Source organism: Xenopus laevis, chromosome 1L, assembly GCF_017654675.1.
Source record: "Xenopus laevis strain J_2021 chromosome 1L, Xenopus_laevis_v10.1, whole genome shotgun sequence".
NCBI lineage: Eukaryota > Metazoa > Chordata > Amphibia > Anura > Pipidae > Xenopus > Xenopus laevis.
In genome coordinates, this window is record NC_054371.1 from 122,464,647 (window position 1) to 122,483,720 (window position 19,074).

The following is a 19,074-nucleotide window of genomic DNA, read 5'->3' on the forward strand; positions in this document are numbered from 1 at the left end:
AAAATGTCAAACAATAATTTATGCATTTCTATACATACAGTAGTTATTAATTTTATGGAGTGCTATAATATATCTGGTGCATGCGATAAAGTGACTAGAAATAGGTCACAATGAGCTGTACAGTATGTAACAAATAACAAATAGGTGAAAGAGAATTTCCACAATCATAATATGGAAAGTGTATCCTCAGCAAACAAGTTGTTACATCATACCTGTGTTACCAATTACACTTAAAGGGATTCTGTCATGATTTTTATGATGTAGTTTTTATTTCTAAATTACACAATTACACTGCAAATAATTCACTCTAAAATATATAATTTAATTCCTGATCAAGCAAGTGATTTTTTTTAGTTGTAATATTGGTGTGTAGGCAGTCATCTCCGGTCATTTTGCCTGGTCATTTGCTTTCAGAAAGAGCCAGCACTGAGCCAGTACTTTAGGATGGAACTGCTTTCTGGCAGACTGTTGTTTCTTCTACTCAATGTAACTGAATTTGTCGCCTGGATTTTACTATTGAGTGCTGTTCTTAGATCTACCAGGCAGCTGTTTTCTTGTGTTAGGGAGCTGTTAACAGAACAATGGGAATGTAACCAGATGTTAGGCTGCTGGGGGGGAAGTGAGGGTGGTGATATCACTCTAATTTGCAGTACAGCAGTAAAGAGTGACATGTGAGCACAAGTCACATGACTTGGGGCAGCTGGAAAACTGACAATATGTCTAGCCCAATATCAGATATCATAATTAAATATTAAAAAAATCTGTTTGCTCTTTTGGGAAATGAATTTCAGTGCAGAATTCTGCTGGAGCAGCACTATTAACTGATGCGTTTTGAAAAAAAAATTTTCCCAGGACAGTATCCCTTTAAGTTGACTGGCAATTACTGTTAGCTGGATACAAGTGCGCGGATCAATCAGTAAAACTTGTATTTACCGATTTCTTTTTGCGTCAGTGCTGACTATAAAATCGATCATGTCTAGCTGGACCAAAGTTGCATCCTGCTGTGACTTTGACATTACTGGCTAAATCAGATCAATCTGGTTTATAAACTCAGGTCTCAAATGCAAGCAACAGATGCAAGCTCCATGGTACCAATCCCTACAGCTGGATCAGGTCTGGACTTGAATTCAAAATAGACCCTGGCATTTCAAGTACACAGAGGCCGAAACAGCCCCCCACCAGCCCACTAAAATCTATGGTATTTTACAGAAGCCCCTCTGACATTTGCCAGAACCCACAGATTGCCAGTCCAGGGCCAGAGCAGTATCACACTGAGGGTAATTAGGTTTTTGCTACAGTCAGTAAAGAACTGGTAGTCTAAACTAGCTCTAAGTGGCAGATTATATTCTGTCATTACAGACAGGACAAGTACAGGACTGATCTACCTTTTCTCAGCCACCAGCAGAAAAAAACGCAGAGTGTGCCATTGGCCTTAAAGGGATATTGTCATGGGAAAACATGTTTTTTCAAAACGCATCAGTTTATAGTGCTGCTCCAGCAGACTCTTACACTGAAATCTGTTTTTCAAAAGAGCAAACTGATTTAAATTTCAAATCTGACATAGAGCTAGACATATTGTCAGTTTCCCAGGAGCCCCCAGTAATGTGACTTGTGATCTGATAAACTTCAGTCACTCTTTACTGCTGTTGGAGTGATATCACTCCCCTCCCATTCCCCCTCAGCAGCCTAACAACAATGGGAAGGATTATAACCAGATAACAGCTCCCTAACACAATATAACTGCTCCCTGGTAGACATAAGAACAGCACTTAATAGTAAAAATCCAAGTCTCACTGTGACATCTTACGTTACACTGAGTAGGAGAAACAAACACCTGTCAGAAAGCACTTACATAGTGATGCACTGGCTCTTTCTGAAAGCACATGACTAGGGAAAAGGACCTGAGATGGCTGCTTCCACACCAATATTACATCTAAAAAAAAAATATACATATTGGTTCAGGAATTACATTTTATATGGAAGAGTGAATTATTGTAAAACAGTGTAACCAGTGTAAATTAGAAATAAAAACAACACCATAAAATTATGACAAAACCCCTTTAAGTTCTTTGTTAGCAGCTTAATAAATGTCAGAAACCTGGCATATTTTCTAACCGTTTGGTCTGTTTTATATGTTTATATGCAAAGTAATAAAGCTCCTAAAATACACCTCTGCCCCTTTAATGCTTTGTGATCATGCCTATCCCTAAGTATAAGATCACACCTTAGAGCACAAAGTAACCCACGTGTATTTCTAGTTCTATGCAACATTTTTCTCAGTATGGCACGATAATACAGAAGCATGCAGGCAATAAACATTTGTGACATCCCTTAATACACTACACTAGCTGCACAGATGTATCAAAACTAGGAACCCTGAATTATGTGAAGATCTCGGTCCGTAGTGATGCACTTCCTAGATCTAAACCTGTGGCAGACTTTAATGAAGTTAACTAAGCATGGAGCTAAGCCAACATTACACTACACAAAGGACTTTTAAAAAAAGGGGTGGCTTTAAACCTACTTACCACACCACTCTGGCCACTGCTTTCCATAAACATGATCTTGTATAAAAAGTTAGCATTTAAATGGAATTTAAATAAAGAGGGATGATATCAGCATCTGAGATCAGCTTAGCTGTCAGTAAAGAGTAGCCTATATGAGGAACTCATACAGTATGTCATGCTACAGGAAAAATGAGAAGATCAGCAACTGGGGAGCTGCTGCTCTACCTCCTTGAGGCACTGATTGATGCTATATTTGTTTCCTACAATTTACTATAGACTTAGGTCTAGAGCAAGCTGTTAAGAATATTGCTGATGTGCAGTTTTGTTACCACCAATCCAGATCGACTTTTCCGTGATTCACCTGCAATATTCAATTTCCCACATTTTGCAGAGACTGTACTTTCAAATAAAAGGAAACATTCTTTAAACCTGACAGATATCAATTATTTGACCCTGCATTGATGCATAAGGACTATGACACATACTGTCATTTTCACGCATTTTTCCTTAAAGGCTTCATCCATTTATCAAAAACACAAACTGATTTTTATTTAATTTTGAAACCTGACATGGACATATTGTCAGTTTCCCAGGTGCCCCCAGCCATGTGCTCTGATAAACTTCAGTCACTCTTTACTGCTGCACTGCACTGCAAGTTGGAGTGATATTCAGGGGCGCTCCTCCAATAAGCCGAGTTGAAAAACTCACTTCAGGCGCAACGCCATATATGTTACCAGGGGTGGCAAAAAGCCAAGAATTTTCGGGTTTTAAAAACGTAAATTCGGCTTAACTAGCGTGAGAAAGGAAATATTTAGCTTTCAAATAGGGGTCACTGACCCCATCTAAAAACAAAGGTTGTGTAAGATTTATAATTATTGCTACTTTTTATTACTCATCTTTTATATTACTCATCTTTCTCTCTCCTATTCATATTCTAGTCTCTTATGCAAATCAATGCATTATTGCTAGGGTAATTTGGACCATAGCAACCAGACTGCTGAAACTGCAAACTGGAGAGCTGCTGAATAAAAAGCTAAATAACTCAAAAAACACCACAAATAATAAAAAATTAAAACAAATTGCAAATTGTCTTAAAATATTCCTCTCTACATCATAATGAAGGTCAATTTAAAGGTGAACAACCCCTTTAAGTGTAGAACTTTCTTTATTTCCAAAGGAAGCTTCTATTTCCACCAGAAAATGCAGACAGAGCTTCCAGCTGCAGAATGTGTTGGTAATGTTCATTAAAACATTAGCATAGATTTCAGTGGGAGTTTAAAGCAATGTCTAGTGACCCACAAAAAAAAAAAGTGCCCACCAAATACCTGTTTGGTTTTACTTGGATATGTCTGGAAAAAACAGCTCTTGCAAAGGGCATGTCAGGTCTACTGGAAAATGCCCTTTGCTTTCAAAATCCATAATTCATCAGTAAAATGCCCCTTTAAAGCAGCTTATTCTGAAGAATTCTGAATTATTAACTAGGGCAGTATTTTAATACAGATAAATAAAATATATATATATAATATATATATTATATACTTCAAGACAAAGAACCATTCTACTATTTTAGGCATTTTAACATTTCTGTTTGTCTCTGCATTTGCATGTGTACCACTGTTGTGGCCTTTTGTTTTTCTGTTGTGAATAAGCACTACTTATGCTCATATTCCACAGGGAAACTTCCATATTCCAACATAGCTACTGGAAATCACAACAACGTCAATAGCACACCAGGAATTAAGTTGCCTGCGATAAATCTTCGCTACTGCCCAGCAACTAAGCTCAAACAAATGGTTTCCCACCAGCAATAATGTAAATCATCACATACAAGACATATACGTCGATTCGCTTTTCTTGGGTCTTTAGAACTTTCCTTGCAACGCAATTTACATTATTTCTGTGGGAAAGCATCAACCATGCATTGATTTGAATAAGAGACATGATTATAGACAGGGGAGGGTCTTAATAGAAAGATGAGTACTAAAACGTAGCAATAACAATACATTTATAGCATTACAGAGCATCTGTTTTTAGATGGGGTCAGTGACCCCCATTTGAAAGCTGTAAAGAGTCAGAAGAAGAAAGCGAATAATTAAAAAAACTATAAAAAATAAATAATGAAGACAAATTGAAATGTTGCTAAGAATTAGCCATTCTATAACATACTAAAAGTTAACTTCAAGGTGAACCACCCCTATAAAGTGAATGAAAAAGTACAAATCCAAAAGGTGAGTTAAGGTCTCCAAACTAATTTAAAAGGTAACTGTTATTGAAAGCAGAATTTGTTTATTTCTTTCTGTACTCTGGGTCTGAAACAATGTAACAAGAGCAGTTCTGTTCCTGATCTTTTAATCAGCTGTCTTGCAACACTGTTTCAGTTGAGCCAGAGGGGCAAATTCACTAAGCGCCGAAGCGCCGAACGCTAGCGTTACTTCGCTAGCGTTACTTCGCTAGCGTTACTTCGCTAGCGTTACTTCGCTAGCGTTTGGCATTTTCGTTACTGCGCAAATTCACTAACGAACGCTGGCGTAGTTTCGCTAGTGTTACTTCGCACCCTTACGCCTGGCGAAGTTTTGCTAGCGACGTAACTACGCAAATTCACTAACGCGCGCAGTGTACTGAACGCTACCTTTTACGCTAGACTTCCTTCGCCACCTCAGACCAGGCAAAGCGCAATAGAGTAGATAGGGATTGCTTCAAAAAAAGTCCCAAAATACGCTGGCGTGTTTTCTACATTATGGGTGATAGGCTGAAAAAGATCGAAATTTTTTTTGGGGCTCCCCTCCTTCCCCCCTACATCTCCTGACTCATGGCAACTTACCTAGACAGTGGGCACATGTGTAGGGCAAAATAAAATTTTTATTTGATGTTTTGAAGCTTTTCTAGCCATTTGTAATGCTGATACGTATTCCTCCATTGAAATTTGAATTTGGCGCTGTATGCAAATTAGCCTTCGCTAGCTTACTTAGCGAATCAACGCTAGCGCAACTTCGCAACCTTACGCTACCCCTGAGCGCAACTTAGTGAATTTGCGAAGCGCTGGCAAAACTACGCCTGGCGAAGTGTGGTGAAGTGCGGCGAAGTTACGCCTGCCGCAACTACGAATCTTAGTGAATTTGCCCCAGAGAGTGCAGTGAATGTAAACAGTCAGACATATTGATTTTAACAGCAATTACATTTACAAATAACTTTTAACCATTATAAAATATATTTGGGTATAGGACCCCTTTAAACCATGCACTACATGTAACCCAAACTTCATATACCTCTTTCTATTGGAGAAACAATTCCTCAGAACATAGTAAACAAGCACTGGCAAGGCGTGCAGTTAACAACAGCCCCATGGCTACATATTTGTCTGTGTTCTTGCTTCTACAGGCCCACTGAAACTTAATTGCTTTTGTTTTTCCCGAGATTCAAATGCTCAAATCCAAGTTGCTCTTAAATGAACAATATATGCGCAACAGTGTAACTCCCCCTGCAATGCTTACAACTAGTGCATACTCTTTTTGCAACACATCTCATAATTTTATTCTCTGCTGTTTACACCGTATTTCCTGGGGTATAAAACATTTCGTTTACTCATGCATTGATGTATACGACAACTGAGTATTACCCATTTTCCAAAATAATTCAAGTATAAAGCACACACAAATATAACTATGCAGTGTATTGATAGAGCGAAAAAAAAAAGTGCATACATAGAAATATCCGCATGTATGAATCTGGAGTAATTCTTTATAAAGTGCAGCATCTTAAATATGAAGACATAAAGCAGAAGTGAGTCACCACATGACAGAAATAAACAGAAATAGATAAAACTAGGGTACCTCCATGTGATTCTGAGCTTAACAAACTGTGATCCTATTGTAAAACTCAAATCCAGATGTTTATTTAATATGCAGCTAATCTGCACTGTACAAAGCCCTTGATGGATGTTGCTGTTGGTAAATATGGATAAGTACTAATGTTATATATAGTGCTGCTTGCTATTTGCTCAGATTAATGGAGTACTTACCAAAACCCTGTCTGGATCTCTTTCTCACTGCTCTATTTATAGTTTTCCAAAGAAGGGGTTGTTTTTCACCAAGTTAGCATTAAAGCTGACATCTGTTTCAGTGCTACATGCATGGAACCTGTTATCCAGAATGCTTGGGACCTGGGGTATTTCAGCTAACAGATCTTTCCATAATTTGGATCACCACAGTTTAAGTCTACTAAAAAAACAATTTAAATATTAAATGAAACCAATAGGCCAATAGGTTTTGCCTCCAATAAAGACTAATTATATATTAGTTTGGATCAATGTACTGTTTTATTATAACAGAGAAAAAGGATATCATTTTTAACAATTTGTATTTTTGGGATGAAATGGAGTCTAAGGGAGATGGCTTTTCCATAATCTGGATAACGGGTTTCAGGATAACGGGTCCCATACCTGTATAAGGGGTGATGTATGATAGCTCCTTGCTTTTGCCAATACCCTTACAACTTTTTTTTTTTTTTTAATTCAAATTTGATTAGAAATTTTCAGTGGTACAGAAAAAGCAGGATATTCACATTCAAGATGGAGAAGAAAAATAAAACAAGAAATCCGGATATGGAGGATATTGCATATACGATTTCTAATTTAAACAGAGCAAGGATAATATATCCGTATGTGGTGACCTTGTCCAATCCTGAATTTGTGAATAGGAAAAAGAAAGGTAAGTGAGAAAAAAAAGGTAGAAAGATCAATGAGGAAAACCTCCAGCTGCAATAGGTATTTGTATATCGAGACGTAGTGAGGGTAAGCATTTGCCCTATGCAGACACTATTTTTGACTGATCTATTTAATCTTAAATAAACTGATTTATAGCAATATCACCATTTTGTATTTATCGGACTACTTAAACTGATGCAATAAAACCATTTTTGAATATGTTTCTGCGTTTCCTGTGTGGATATTGTCTTAAATTTCTCAAATTTTTCAATTTCCGTTACCCTATGTAAACAATCTCTGATTATAGGTGGTGCCGGCTGTTTCCAATACATAGGTATTAGCGACTTGGCTGTATCCAGCATGATAGGTATAAGAGTCTTGCGATATGCCCGTATTGTTCTAGTGGTGTGGTGCAGCAATACCTTACAACATAGTTTGCATGCTCTGGTCATGACAACAACCTGAATTCTCCAACGAAACACTTGCCTCTTAAAGGTTACATGCATTACCATGATTTGCCGAATGTTTAAATATTGATATTTTGGCTGAAGCCATGGCTACAAGGACTGTGCTGTCTATGGTGAGCAGTCAAATTGTCTCCTGCCAAAATTTTTGAAAACTGCTATTACAATTTTTAAAACAAATGTGTCTACATCAAATCACCCCCCTGATGATAATACAATTATAAAATGTACTATAATGAACTCCCTCCTGTTAAATTTCAACATATTAGAAATCACTGAAGATTTATGTGACCACATTTAGATACAAGGTTGTAGGTGAATTACTTTTATATGATCACAAAACTCCAAGGTGACAGAAGGGAGTACATTATATCATATATAAGGGTTTCTAGAGTAGGGAATTGCTGTGGGAAATTGTATGGTGGGGACCACAGAGGATTAGAAGGTGGAAAGCCAAAGGGCTGTCTGAACACATTGTTAATGTCCATGTCACGCACATCAGTCTGTAGAAGGTGGACAAACTGTAGGGGTCATTTATGAATGCAAGTGCAAAGTAGAAATTTCACTCGACAACTCCACCATAGGCACACACTCCAGCAACTTCTCAGACGCATCGTAAAATCAACACCCAATGCGTTTCGTGTGTCTCCACGCGTAGTCATAGGTAAATTGTTGGCAAAGTAGAAATTGCCTACTTTACCCACAATGGGCCAGATTCAATTCATAGAGAAAAAGTAATCTCATGGTTTATCCCGTGAAAAGTCATGGACGGGATTCAATTAGAGGAGAAAACACTTTTTTTCAGTTCCAGTCTTTCCCATACACCAATAGAGTTTTCACATGATAATGAGAAAGTGCTAGGACTGCTACTTATAACTAGCCCATAGCTCTAATATGGCTGTTCAGCCTGCTCTAAAGAATTATGTGCAAGTGCAAAAGTAGAGGGCACACAAATGCAAGGGGACAATGGAAATAACAACTACCTTGAGGAGTTGTTACCTTGAGGATTCCCCTAGTGGGTTGCACACACACCACAACTGACTTGTGTACATTGAATCACATGCCAATATTGGCAGTGTGTGTCATTCCCTCTAAGAAAATAGTATGACACGAATTGAGAATGATCTACCAAATCTAAAGCTAATTGAATCTGGTGAATTGCACGGAGAGACCACAACAATACTGGTTAATAACATAGTAAGTTGCATCCAAATTCTGCATTTTGCAGAGCATTGTTTTGGTACATGAGCCCTATGATTTCTCCATTAGACAGGTATGTTTGAAAATTATACAAGATAGCTAAAAGGGATGTATTTATTTCTGCACTTCCACACAAATAAGAGGTGGTGATCATTGTATTCCTTCCAGTATTTTGCTTGTGGGTTATATCCAGCACTTAAATAAGACTCATTTACATAAAAGCTTCAAACCTATTTGGGAACACAAATATCTGCTCTTTCAGCTCCTGATTTCTGCCACTCTGTGGCTAGATGCAACTGGATATCCATTAGATTGCCTGTATACAAATTCATATAACTAGTTGCAAGTGTTGACTGAGTTACTTCCAGATTCCCTGCATGCCTACAAAGATAAATAAGTGTTACAGCTTGGTTTAACAGGTCCAAAGCTGCACAGTGTAGCAACTCATTTCAGCACTTACTGTCTGATTATATTATCTGGACAATGATATGATATCCGTGCTATAGAAGTGCCATGCAGTGTTAGCCTTCAACTAGTCCTTCAGGTCGCCATAACACATGATAGTTATGGAAACAAGTTTCTGAACCTTGTTTTGGGACACAATGCAGATTCCCTGCCTAATTGGGTCCCCCTGACTAAAAAATAATTGCATAAATGAGCCAGCACAATCAGGACCTAAGTCAATATATGTTATACATTATTTTAGTAAAAGATCCCAACACCCTTTAACAAAATAGTGTAAACAAACACCTTGTGTGTTTCTTGCCTACATGGGACACTTAGATTAATAGCAAACAAATCACACACAATATTTAAATCAATTTGGTCCAATCAGAAGACTGCTAACAAGCCAGTACTTGTTTTCTGATTGGATCAAATTCATTGAAATGTTGTGTGCAATATTTATGAAGGTAGGGGCCATGCACACCTGAACCCCCCTCATGTGATGTGGTGAGTCTCCTTGTTCAGAAAACCTAGTTCACCCATACAAGTTTCCCCTGACTAAAAGTTAAAAACCACTGAACTTGGACAGGCTGGCTCCAAAATGAACTTGCTTGGAATAGAGATACAGTTGCTATTGTGTACAAGGCCTAAAATATTACCTTGCAGGGCCCTAGCAGACAGAACATCTGAATTTGCCTTCCTCTTGGCATTAATGTAAATTGCTGGTGGCAAAACTACAAAGGTTGCCTGAACCCAAAAAGCCAGCCTGCTTAACAAGTACATATTGGCTATTGATCAAAAAGGCATACTATTGGGCCACCCACACATGGGCAATACAGTGAGAAGTGGCCTAGTTGGCAGCCAATATCTGGGAACTTTTTGTTTGGGTGCCTAGCACCAGTTCTGTGAAATTACTAGAGAGAAATTGAACTGGGGCCCACAGACACTTAAGGGTAAAAGGTGTTTCAAAAATAGAAAGTGATTTTCTGTGAAACATTGAATATTGCTTTGCCTCTGCTCAAGTTATTTTTAATTCTACTACAGGGTATGCTCAGACAATACCTACAGACGTTCAGACTGTACAATTATATAGTGAATAAAGTACCCCCTCTTGTAAAATATAAGGATATTATAAGTTACCGAGGAGTTTCATGACCATATAAAAACACGAGGCCGAAGGCCGAGTGTTTTTATACAGGTCATGGAACTCCGAGGTAACTTCTAATATCCTCATATTTTACAACTGGGGGTACTTTATTTATTATAATACACAAATTTTAGTGAGTCATGTGACAGAAATGACATCACTACTCACCGTTTATAACTGATGACATCACTACTCACCGTTTATAAGGATATAATTTACAGGATATTCATGGCTTTTGTGTATTATATATTACATATTTCCAACTTTATGTTAAAACATTTCATCTAATCAGAGCTCATTAGAGATCTCACATCCCCCAAAAGACTCAGAACTAGTGTATCTGTTGGAAGTGCACTAATTTCTCCAGGGAAATGAAAAAAGGGCCATTCAGCTACATGCTTCTGATCACTACAGCACTGAAATCCTTACTGCATTTCACAAGGTCATCACTAATGCATGATCACTACATTATAAAAGTAGGCAAAATCAATGCCCTTTATATAGAAAATACAGAGTGAAGTCTGTTTGTCTAACACATCTGCACACAGTGCACTTGCCATGCATTATACAAATACACCTACATACATTCTCTACCCCAAATATATGTACATATTCAAAGCACTAGTACAGAAGCTATATCCTGCACCTTATTTGACCTTATGTGTAGGATTTGGCTATGAACAAACACTGATAGTGTAGTGCAGACATCTGTTAGAACTAAACATATGCAAATAACTGAATGTATGGAACACTGTTCATCAATGGCTCTGTAGCATTTACATTCCAGATGCAGCATGTTATTATTACCATGCCACTGGGACTGATGCTGGAAGCACCAACTAGAACCGAACATTGAGCTACATGCATGCCTTGTCCCACCGCATACACAGAGCCCAGAATACTGCATCTTTCCTACCCCGTTCATCAGCTTAATTCTAGTGTCTGCAAATCGGGTTGCCACATGGCAGGAAAGAATGATGCTTTGCTCCGATGTTATTACTAGAGATGAAGGCTTAAATGAAAGATGAAAAGCTTTATTTTGTATAAAATGGCAAAGCTATTTCTAAATTTCCTTGTATGAGCAGCAGAGCCTCTTCAAGCACATGGCCAGAGCCATTGCAGTGCAGACACTGCTAGCAGAAAATAATGGATACCCCAGAGACATCCAACCTGTGGCCCTCCAGCTGTAGTTGAACTCTAACTGTCAGAATCACCCACAGTAAGCTGGTGGCAGCAGCTGGCAGTGAATATATTGCAGAGGGTATGCTAGAACACCACTTGGCTGCTCAGTCATTTTGACAGAGCAAAATGATCTGCTATGAAATCTGCAAAATTGCGATGTGTGCGGGCTCACATACCTTACTGAAGGTAAAATACAACTTGCAAGAAATGGTTGAAGCTGTTTAGCATAATATTATATATATAAAATGCATGAGTGAGCAGAATGTTGCATTAAACCTACTGCCCTTCAGCTGTTCCTGAACTATAATACCTAGCATTCATCTGCACTGGATTTAAAGAATTATCTTAATAAAGATAATTTTAATAATAACTTAAATCATTTGATGGTATTTTAATCATTTGATCTATTTCTTTTAAGGGCTGGTGGGATAGCCCTGTTGTACGCGATGAGCGTGATTACATGCCAGCAGATATGCCCTCAGCAATGCAAGTAAATACAGACCGCAGAGAGGTATGTAGATAAATGAGATAGAGAGCCATTGGTGGAAGTTCTCCTTTACACAAAGCATGGCTAGAGCAATACAGGAAGAAGCATCACATGTCAGCATGCACAGAATTGCAGCACACACACACGCCACACATGCTGCCAAGTCCTGAACCATCTCCAATGCATGACACATTCTAAACACAAAGCCCACATAAAGTGTAGCGATGTACATCATAATTCCAGGAAGAGCAGATCCAATGCCCAGCCAGGGCACTGCAGAGAGGCCATTGGCCAACAATATTAACAGCATACAATGTTCTCAGCCCATCTATGCACATCACACCTGTAGTGTATCCAGCACACGCTGCAGCTTCTCTGTCACAACCCCCCACCCCCAATATATTCCTTCCCATGGTTTATTCTAAGCTGGCACCAGTCTTACCCAGTACCCCAGTCGTGCCATGCTGGCTGCCAGCCGGTTCTGCTCGCTCCCCTTCCGGCTGGCCTTTCTTGCCTCTGTCCGGCTCTGTGTCCGGCATGCTGGGGCCAGGATCAGGATGGCATGGGTCCGGGGGTCCCCGCTGTCATTGGGGCTGTGCGGAGAGAGGAGGGACAAAGGGACACTCAGGCAGCGAGGAGTCTGACACTGTGTATATGTGGCTTCTCGGGCCCGCCCTGCTCCTTTTCTTCTGCCGCTGCTCGTTGTTTCCTGCTGCACAGAACGTGTATCATTAGCAGCACCAGCTATACACAAGGTCCTCCCTCTTAGTCCTCAACCCTCCCTCCTCAGCCCCCAGAGCTGAAGCTCTCCGTCCTCAGCCCTCCCTCTTTAGCTCTGAGCCGTCCGTGCTCACTGCTCAGACCTTAGCTCGTAAACCAGGCTGATGCCCGATATAACATGGCTAGTCCTCACAGTGACCAGGTTGCACCATGGAGGTAAAATGGGGGGGGGGGGGTTTGACCTGCCCCATCCGACACAAGTTTCCTGCATAAAGGTGCAGATCTGGCCAATTTACGTAGCAATCATCGCATCATCTTTACAGTCTACCTCCACATATAACATCAGAATTCTTTAGCAAACCCCTCCTGTTTCACCACATAAATACGCCTTATGTTTCTCACCGCCCAATAGACTCACCCTAAAATGGCTCCTCCTACTAGCCGTCTATGCTCCTTTAGTTACAGTGCAGTGAAATCTTTCTTTTCCCTGTGAGGATACTGAACCCTCAACCCTTACATTTAAAAAAAATGTCACATACCTGGGACTTATGGAATAGAACAAAATAAAATATTTTTAAAAGCATTTTAATATTTATTTATTGTCAATAAATAAATGATAGTGTTGGGATTTGGGTTTTTTTGTCCAGCCAATGCACTTAGACATGGCACATGGCCCTGTATGCCCCATGTCACTCCCTCAATCACACTTCATACTCCTTTGTTTTTGAGGTAACCGTATATGTGAGATATTGAAATGCATTCAGTGAATGGGGCTAATGACATTTGTAGTGCAAAGCACATAGCGGGTGACTGGTTTGTTACTCTTGGGGCGAACGGGTGAGGAGCAGTAAGAGTCCAATAGGGCCAGGTTTACTAACATTTACAGTGATGTTGCCTATAGCAACTAATGAAATATTTCCTTTTGTTTTCCAATTTCTAGGGGACTGCTCTAATCTGCTGATTGGTTACTATGGAAAACATCTCCAGTGATATTTATCTCCAATCATCCGTGTGACATGTCTGGGCACTATCTATGTGGAACTTTTCTGTTTTTCACATGGGGGCATAACTACAGAGGAAGCAGACCCTTAGATTGAAGGGGTGCCCAAGAGGTATAGGCCCTAATTCATATATTATTTTAATTAGGGATGCACTATTTTGGATTTGGTCAAACCCCCAAATACCGAACCAAATCTGAATCCTAATTTGCATATGCAATTTAGGGATTGGAAGGTTAAAGCATTTTTTACTTCCTTGTTTTGTGACAAAAATCACAAGATTTCCCTCCCCGCCCCTAATTTGCATATGCAAACTAGCATTCGGACTCGATTTGGCCAGGCAGAAGTATTCGGCTGAATCCAAATCCTACTGAAAAAGGCTGGCCAAATCCCAAACCAAATCCTGGATTCAGTCAGGGCCAGATTTACATAGTGGGCGCCCCTAGGGCCACTGCCGTTCGTTGCCCCTGTCCCCTCCCCTTTATTGTGCAAATTTTCATCATCAATGGGGATTGGCACATGGGAAATTAAAAAAATTATTGTATCTCCAGCACATCCCTAGTGTTTTTGAACCAATGTGGGTGTGGTTGGGTATTGTGCCGCCCCCTAAAATCCTGCCGCCCTAGGCCCGGGCCTAGGTGGCCGTCCACAAATCCGGGCCTGGATTCGGTGCATCCCTAATTTTAATAAACACTGGTAAAACACGTCAATTTGCTGTGGGGCCCAGTAATATCTAGTTACGGCACTGCTGGTTTCCTCAACAGTCAAATATACTGGAAGATTAAAGGGAACCTGTCACTTTTCAGCTGACCCTACATTATTAGAGTGTTAAGAATAATCACATACCTCTATTTTGAATGAATGCAATAAATGGCACAAAAAAAGTTCTGACCACAGTATTTCTCAAGGTAGTGCTATGGTTGTTAAATCTCCCTACTCTGCCTATGGCAGGCACTGATGCTTATAGGTATGCACAACTGGTAACATGAAAACATGTCTTACTAATCATACAGCATTATTGAATCTGTCCCGTTTCATTTTGATCAAAAACAAATGCGAAATGGCAAAAACAATTGTGAAACTGTGAAAAATTAATGAAACGCATTGAAGTCACTGGGAGTCTTTTTTTTTTTAAGCGCACAACAATTTCCAAATGCTTTATGGCAACTTTTTTGTCTAAATGCATTAAAGTCAATGGACATTTTTTCTTATGGTGACTTTTTTGTCCAAATGGTTTAAAGTCAATGTCTGTTTTTTCTTATGGCGCCTTTTTTGTCTCGGCAACATGGCGACTTTTTTGTCACAGTAAATTTGTCCGCTACAAATTTTTGCGGCAGTTTTGTGAAAAAATTTGCAGATGGCGAAATGCAGAATTTCGAAGCGACTCCATGGCTCATCACTACACAGCATATGTGTGCACACGCATGAACTCATAACCTCATCATTTTACCAATTAGTCCTATTTCAGAAAAATGTGGTCTGTCACACAGATTGATAAAAAGTAGCCAACAAAGGGAATTCATCATGTTTTGTCAAAGTTTACAACAGGTGGACTACAGCAGTGGAGTATACATATGGATATGTATCATTTATCATGCCCATAACAACCAGTTAGCAATAAGACTTTAACACCTACAAGTTGGAAAAAAGCAAAGATTTGAACGGCTGCTATGGGCAACATATTTTCAAAGCATATGCCCACAATGCCTTCTGAATGGCATTATTTGAACTGGCAGCTTATAGGAGGCTCTGCTTGGCATTACAGCTGGTTTGTATACAACTAAAACTTGCCTCCAAGCCAGGAATTAAAAAATTTGCACCTGCAGGGTCAGACTGGACATGGGGGGGGGGCCACCGGGTTATAACCAATGCGCATGCGTCGGCACGCATGCGCAAATGGCACCGCATGTAGTTTATTTGGTGGGCCTGGAGGGTAGACTGTCAAGGTTGCGAGGGGACATGATTACACTTTACAAGTACATAAGAGGACATTATAGACAAATAGCAGGGGACCTTTTTACCCATAAAGAGGATCACTGTACCAGAGGCCACCCCTTCAGACTAGAAGCAAAGAACTTTCATTTGAGGCAACGTAGGGGGTTCTTCACAGTCAGGACAGTGAAGTTGTAGAATGCACTGCCAGGTGATGTTGTGATGGCTGATTCAGTTAATGCCTTTAAGAATGGTTTGGATGATTTTTTGGACAGACAGAATATCAAAGGCTATTGTTATACTAAACTCTATAGTTAATATAGATATGGGTATATATAATTTATGTGAAAGTAGGGAGGGGTACGTATGGTGCTGGGTTTTCATTTGGAGGGATTGGACTTGATGGACTTTGTCTTTTTTCAACCCGATTTAACTATATAACTATGGAGATCGCGGGAGGGGGGCTGGGCCAGCAGGGCTCACCGGGTTTTTTCCTGGTGTCCCACCGGCCCAGTCCGACGCTGAGCAGCTACTTTGAGGACACTGGGATCAACATTCAAGTGTTCACAAGTCACTGGTTCAGGATAACTGAACGATCCTTCATAACCTGAGCAAGTGCCTTTAGGTAAGTCTCTCCTCACATTCATAGATGAGAAGGTACTAGCCTGGCATATATTTTTACATTTTGATACTTTCTAGTACAACTGGGTGCATAGGGTACCATTTGTAATACAGACATAATAAACTGTAAGATGGGCACTATTCACATATTTCCTCAGGCAGCACTTTGTTTATCCTGTCCACAATTTGGAATTAAATGGGAGAACTGGGAGGTAAGTTTTATTTAGCCATTATGATTACTCATGTCAAAATTCCAAATGTACAGTAGTCTTGAAAATAATGCAATGCCAACTGGCATAATTTTTTATCTATCCAGGCCAGTAAAATACCAACCAAGTGGCAAAGAAGAACTAAATATGGTTAGTACCTCATATAACCTACCTGTTTAAAACTGATTTTATATAGTGAATAAAGTACCCCCTCTTGCAAAATATAAGGATATTATAAGTTACCGAGGAGTTTCATGACCATATAAAAACACGAGGCCGAAGGCCGAGTGTTTTTATATAGGTCATGGAACTCCGAGGTAACTCATAATATCCTCATATTTTACAACTGGGGGTACTTTATTTATTATAATACACAAGTTTCAGTGAGTCTTGTGACAGAAATGACATCAGAACTCACCGTTTATAACTGATGACATCAGAACTCACCTTTTATAAGGATATAATTTACAGGATATTCATGGTTTTTGTGTATTATATATATCTTCTTCTTAATGTATTCTACATTACAATTGTTTTCTTTAGAATAATACAGAATTGAATAAAATATATGGAGAAAAAGCAACATATCCTAATGTAGACAAAAATATTTGATGCAGTCTGCAGATATGGAGAAACGTTCTGCAATATGTAATATTTAGGTGCACATTTACTAAGCCCGAGTGAAGGATTAGAATGAAAAAAACGTTGAATTTCGAAGTATCTTTTTGGGTTCTTCAACCATCGAATAGGCTTCTACGACCTTCGACTTCGATTCGAACGATTCAAACTAAAAATCGTTTGACTATTCGACCATTCGATAGTCAAAGTACTGCCTATTTAAAAAATACTTCGACTACATACTTCGCAGTTTAAACCTACCGAGGTACAATGTTAGTGTATGGGGACCTTCCCCAGCACTTTTCTAACCTTTTTTTGATCGAAGAAAAATTTGAATAGTCTACTTCTATAACTATAGAAGTAGACTATTATTGCTATTATTAATTGTGGCTTATATTTGCTACTTAAACACTGGGTATAAGTCACAGAGTAATGGAAGTGGGAAAATATAAGGGAATGTGGTAATTTAAAGGATGCTTGCATTCCAATACTAGAGTCAACCAAGTTAAGTTAAGAAGTATGGAACTGGGGTGCCAGGGGCCATCCAGAAAACTTTAGACCACAGACTCACTCTCCAAACTATTTTTCCTTCTCCTCTTTATTATCTTAAACACTTCTTCTTCTTCTTACATACTATTTTCTTACCTTTCCTTCATTTCTTATATAGAAATGTGAAATGGGCATTGTTTTGGAATACAAAGCAAATAGTTAGATGAGCAGGAAGGCCCATCAGGAGTGTTTCCGGTACTCTGGGGGTCCAGTTCACAGGATATCGAGGGGGAAGTTTGTATACCATCGACACCATGTTATTGCCTATTGCCATGATACATGAGCTGGACACGGGGAGGGTTATTAACTAAAATCCGAATTTTGTATATAAAAAAAGTCAGACCAAACTAGAATCCACAATTGGGCTTTATTTATTATTAAAAAAGCACAATTTAATTGGATCGTAGGAAAACTCAGTAAAATCGGGCAAACACCTGAATTGTACGATTTTTTCAAAGTTGTTTCTGGAATGGTATGATTTGTTGCGAGCTTTTTCCCGAAAAGCCCAGAATTTACGGATTTTCGGGCTAATTCCAGCGCAGACCACAGGAACTTCCAAATAAGATAGTGACCTGTCCCATTGAAACCGGCAGGTCTGAGATGGCGGATTTTTAGACTCAGACTAAAAAAAATAAAACCTAAAAAATTTGAGTTTTGCACCAAAAAGTCCGACCTTGACTTTAGTAAATAACCCCCTGGGTATAATAATAAACACAGTGCTGCAGAATATGTTGGTGCTTTATAAAAATATGATAATAATAATAATGAAAAATATTGTGTAACTGTGGCAGTAGAAGGTCCAAGAATTTGGAGTGGGGGTGAGCTTGTCCTAAGCTGTTATGATTATTGCTTAGATGATTTCTTGGTTGTATTCTGTCATGCTACTTTTGCTTCTTAAGACAAATAGGTTTATTAAAATATACACAATTCTTTGTTATATAACATTGTATAGTTATATATTAATATACATATCAGTATAGTTTTGTATTTTATTGTATTATAAACTGTTATATTTGCATTATACTGCATGCATATATATAAAATGCTCATTTGCAGTAAAGATCAAAATATATTGATATATATTAGTCAAACTCTTCATGACATTGACAACTGGTTCTGGCTCAAATTCAAAATTGTCTACCAGAAATATTAAAATTATACTTAAAAATACATACTGTATGCACATAGATAAATGCTATCTGTATTTTAAATTAACTTTACTTTAGTTTGCAAGCTAATATATATTCCTTATTGGTTCATGTTATAACCCAGAATGCTTCCTACCCCCAGACAT

General features: G+C 38.9%; 1 protein-coding gene and 1 pseudogene across 2 annotated transcripts in view; one reads left to right on the forward strand and one right to left on the reverse strand.

Moving 5' to 3' along the window:
* Positions 1 to 13,211, reverse strand: part of ano8.L (anoctamin 8 L homeolog) — a 63,803-nt gene extending 50,592 nt beyond the window's left edge. Inside the window, exon 1 of one of the 2 annotated variants that reach the window (XM_041563116.1) lies at positions 12,576 to 13,211. In XM_041563116.1, coding sequence (XP_041419050.1) covers positions 12,576 to 12,672 — 97 coding nt within the window. In that variant the 5' untranslated portion in view covers positions 12,673 to 13,211. The remainder of the gene's footprint in view (positions 1 to 12,575) is intronic. The other variant, XM_018256881.2, reaches the window with a different exon arrangement.
* LOC108695304 overlaps positions 13,032 to 19,074 on the forward strand; it is a 69,174-nt pseudogene continuing 63,131 nt past the window's right edge.